We start from the raw sequence: 4,711 nt of genomic DNA, 5'->3' as shown, positions 1-4,711 counted from the left end.
CAATATATCAACTGGATTGTTACGACGGGGTCCTTTTGTGTGCTCCAAGGGATATTTATCAAAACAGCTAGCGGCAGTTAAAACCCACCTTTTGCCAATTATAGCTCCTTGGCAAACGATGATCTCGTGATCTCTGTTCTGGTACTTCACCGATATTGAAACGTGGTAAGGCGCATCGTGGTCTTCCGCGTCCGATCCCCGCTGCTTGAAAATCATGTTCGGAGTTTGCGATCGCATTTTCTCCTCCATCCAGCCGACGTAATCGACTGATTTCACCGCTTTGCAAGGCCTGCTCCAGTGGCCCTTCATCTCCCATTCGTTTGCGCCGCAAGAAACAACGCCGTGCACAACATCGTACCGATTATCTGCTGGAAGTCGCCGTTCGCAAGCCACCGGGCCTCCCGAGTCGCCCGAAGTGTTGCCACTGCACTCACCCGGATTTTCAACTTCAATACTGCAGTGAGCGAACATGTTATCAAATGTCCTTTGAACAGTCAAACGATCTTTAACTTGTAAAATGTCTGGAGTCTTCCCTCTTTCGTTTATATCACTCCAGCCGGAAATTTTGCAAAACCACCCGACCTGCGGCTCGTTTCTGAAAGGCAGTATGGCGTGCCGTATATTTTCTATAGGTTCATCGTAAAGTTTATTTCTGAGAAGCACCAAGCCGATGTCGTACCTGTTAGCACTTAACTTTCCAGGCTCCGGGTGGAAGTTTTCGTGCAAGTAAAAATTTTCCGAGACGACAGTTCTGCGGGTGGGATCCTGTTGATTCACTTCATTGTATATGGTGCCTGCAGTAACTGCGATTCTCAGTATTTCAACTTTGTAGCTGGCTGAGTCTCTATTGAAACAGTGCGCCGCTGTCATAACCCACCGACTGTTCAGCAGAGATCCACCGCAGAAATGTCGAAACTTGTTAGCATCTAAACGATTAGGCGACCGAATGACGTCTTCTTGATAATAATAATATTCAGGGTCATCATTTAGGTTGAGTGTTTTTGCGTATCCGAAAAACTTCAAGGACACTTGGTACGGAACTTCTCTCACATCTGCGTTGCGCCCGTTCTTTACTTGCCCGTTTACAAGGCACGAGCAAGTTAATAAAAACAAAAAACTCAATCTGATGTTCCAATCCATAAGTAATGAATGCCAGGTAATTTTATCAAATCAAACAAAAATGTTTTTTATGTTTTAAAATATCTGGTGCTACGTAATAATTGGTTTATTTAGATTAGAGCTACAAAAAGTTATAAAAATTGTAGTCAATGTTGATTTTTAAGTAAACGATAAAAGAGAAATCTAAAGCTTATACTTTTTAGTCCTTTGGTAATGATACATACTAAGCTTAGTATATTACTCTACTAGCTTTTACATTTTAAACTGGCATAAACTCACACGTCATTTCACCATTTCGATCATGACATCTGTATAGTGACATTTCATTGTTTTTAACTTAGCGTCTAACAAAAAAAAAGTTTTGTTTTATTATTTAAATATACAATGATGTTGCCTGAGCTAAAATCAATCAGCTGTTTTACAGTGAAATTTCAATTTTTATAGATCATTATGAAATTAAACATAAAGCTTTTATAAGTTTATCAAATAAGTTCATCAAAATGTACTAAAAAAGTCAAAATCTTATACTAAAGATTAGGTCAATTTGTCAGTTAAGTATTTTATAAGTAGTATGTGCTTATATTGTTTTCTGTGCTACTTGGGTTTTATGTGAAAACGCCTCTGTAACAGGTTCGGCTGTCTCGTCAGGAGCCAGATTAGTAATAGCTTCGGAACAATCTTGATTTTTAGTTGATCCCTCGGTTTGCGACTGACTGCGAGATGGTTTAAGAGTTAAAACCATTTTTATTTTGTTTGAAAATTAAAATAAAACATGTACTAACAAGTTAGTTTTAAAACGTTTTTTATTTCCAGTGTCAAAGATAATGAGAACTTGTTTGTTCAGATAGTAAATAATAATAAATAAGTATAACAAAATTATTGAAAAAAATACAATATTGCTTCTACTGTCTTGAAAATGAAAAATAACACGCTTTCGATTCACAAGTACTTTCATTAAAACATTATCAAGCGATAAACGGCTGAAATTATAAAAATACAACTATTAGTAACTAATTTATAAAGTAAACAAAATTTAAATAAAAGTTAAGACTTAAACTTTTAAGCTATATAAATTTATAAGCATTTCATATTATCAAACAATTAATTATCATATAAAATTTTAAAAACTAGGATTCTACTAACTAGCTTTTAAGTCTTCCAAGTAGCTCTTAGAATCTTTACAATATTTATTAGGTCTAAATTGGCAGTATTTTCTACTTACAGGATCTAAAAGTAAATTTAACATAACAGTTATTTTGCAAAGGTAGGAATTTCCATCTGCCTGGACTATTCTGACAGGAATATCATTGATAGCACATGCTTTCAGCTGCTCTCGTGACAGCTTATGTGTTTTCCAGAGCGGATACATATAGCCGCAGTTCATGTTTGAAAAAAACTTTGCTTTACTGCCTGTGGCTTTTCTAAAAATACCAAGTTTTGTTCTTGTTATTCCTGTGGTTTTATATAGCCTATTTTCATCAATGATGTTGTTTTCACACAGACTCATTACAATTTCGTTCTTTTTTTTTATTCTTATTTATTATTTCCCTAACCTTTGGTTTATTTTGTGTAGTTCTGTTCTAGACCACCAGTTATCATCTTTATGTAATCATCGTAATCAGTTATAATAGTTTTACCTTCTTTATCAGAATAGCCTACCACTATATCTTTATTTTGTGATTTTAATTTTTTCATAGATGTTAGTTGGTTTTTATTCAGGTTATTCCTCCTTATGTACTTTAGTATCACATTATTTTTTAAGTTTCTAAACTTATTTAATCACAACTTATGAATATTTTATATTTTAGAACTTAGTATTTTAGGATTTTTAGGAAAAGAGCATTTTGGTAAATTGTTTTTTGGCATTTATTTGTATGCATTTATGAGTTGTTAGTTAGTAGAATCTTAGTTTTTAAAATTTTGTATGGTAAATAAATGTTTGATAATATGAAATGTTTATAAATTTATATAGCCTAAAAGCTTAAGTTTTAACTTTTATTTAAATTTTGTTTACTTTATAAATTAGTTACTATTAATTGTGTTTTTATAATTTCAGCCGTTTATCGCTTGTTTTAATGAAAGTACTAGTGAATCAAAAGCGTGTTATTTGTTCATTTTCAAGACAGTAGAAGCAATATTGTATTTTTTACAATAATTTTGTTGTACTAACAAGTACTAATACACTTTGTTTAACAGTAAAATAAAATAAAAACTGAAATTGTTTGGAAATTTTAAATTTATCTACTTTAAGAGATTTCTCTTAGTTCACCAGTTTCCCTGCAACGGATGGAAGATACAGCTTACTGGTTCAGGACGTGGTGGCCACTCATGCTTCCTCGTTGGTACCGGATGTGGAGCGCGCGATATAAGTATTCAAATGTTTGCTGTAAGTATTGTTCATCTCCTTTTATAAGTTGATTTAAAGTTAAAAATATTTTTGAAACAAATATTTAAACTCAAGTGTACTCAAATTTGTTAACAGTTTTAACAACTATAATTTAACTATTTTATCTCATTTAAATAGGTAGCTGTCAATCTTGCAAGAGCGTACAAAATTGCATGACGGGGCAAAATTGCACGAAGATACTTTTGCCCGAAGACACTTTTGCATGAGGGTGTAACCTATAGATATAGGTATCTTTAATATTCTTAACCTATACTAAATAATGATACTAATAATACTTAGGGTTACTCTATATAAAACTAGGCATGACAATTAATGAACATGTTGTATTAAAGAACAATTGCGAACTCTTAGAAAAATATAAATAATATCATACTTAAGAACTATTGTTTATTGAACGACAAAAAGAAAACGCTCAAAAGGTTTGGTCCGAGCACCTGGTGTATAAAAAACTTTCAGTTATCGAGTCATATACCAAAACAGTTTAACGTCATGCCCAGGACAATGTTTAACGTCATGCTCTAACTTTCAACTGTAGTCCTCCAGGGGCTGTGGTAGGAACTACCTTTAATTGGGGAAAGTCCCCTTTTTTGTCCTAAACGCTTAGCGCGTTTAGCTCTTAAGGCTTTTACTGAATTTACCTTACTCATTAGGTTTAACTTAGTAATTAATAAGTATGTAATAACGTTAATATAAATAATTTCTTTAATGAAGTGAGTTTATTGAATATGTGATATTAATGTGAATAAAAGTAGAATTAGAAGTGATAAGGCAGCTATTAAATCAGTTGAATAAAACTGCAAATATAAACACAACAAGTAAACACAAAGTTCTATAAACAGAAATCTTCTTAAAGTGTTTTAGGTCTTAAATACAAAAATAGTTCTTACTAATAAAAGTACTAATAATACAGAGAGATATAAGATTTTATAAACCCATGTAAAAACTATTTACAACTATACGTACTTGTTTGTAACTGTAGTTACTGTTTTTACCTTTATAACTCAAAAGTTGATTAAGATTCCCTGTAACAACAAAATATCAATAGCTATTTATTTTCAGTGTGAACAAAAGAGTAGCGTTTGAAACGATTGCTGGTATTTTGAAAGGTTGTGTTGCTCTTACCCATCGACTCTACAGATTGCTTACACCTCTGGTTGGTTTTAATATGTAATAAAAGTGTAACTA

At 32.6% G+C, this 4,711-nt stretch overlaps 1 protein-coding gene across 1 annotated transcript; it reads right to left on the bottom strand.

Moving 5' to 3' along the window:
• Nucleotides 1-88: 88 nt before the first annotated feature.
• On the bottom strand, nt 89-1,140 carry LOC145849087 (trypsin-like; the record flags this gene model as incomplete). Its single annotated transcript, XM_082954166.1, has 1 exon — nt 89-1,140. A coding segment is annotated over exon 1 (1,052 nt), but the record flags the coding sequence as incomplete, so codon positions are not given.
• Between the last annotated feature and the right edge of the window lie 3,571 nt (nt 1,141-4,711).

Source organism: Thalia democratica, unplaced genomic scaffold (genome assembly GCF_965202585.1).
Source record: "Thalia democratica unplaced genomic scaffold, ktThaDemo2.hap1.1 HAP1_SCAFFOLD_2078, whole genome shotgun sequence".
Taxonomy (NCBI): Eukaryota; Metazoa; Chordata; class Thaliacea; order Salpida; family Salpidae; genus Thalia; species Thalia democratica.
Note: the sequence above shows the minus strand (reverse complement) of the source record. Positions and strands in the feature narration are given on the sequence as shown.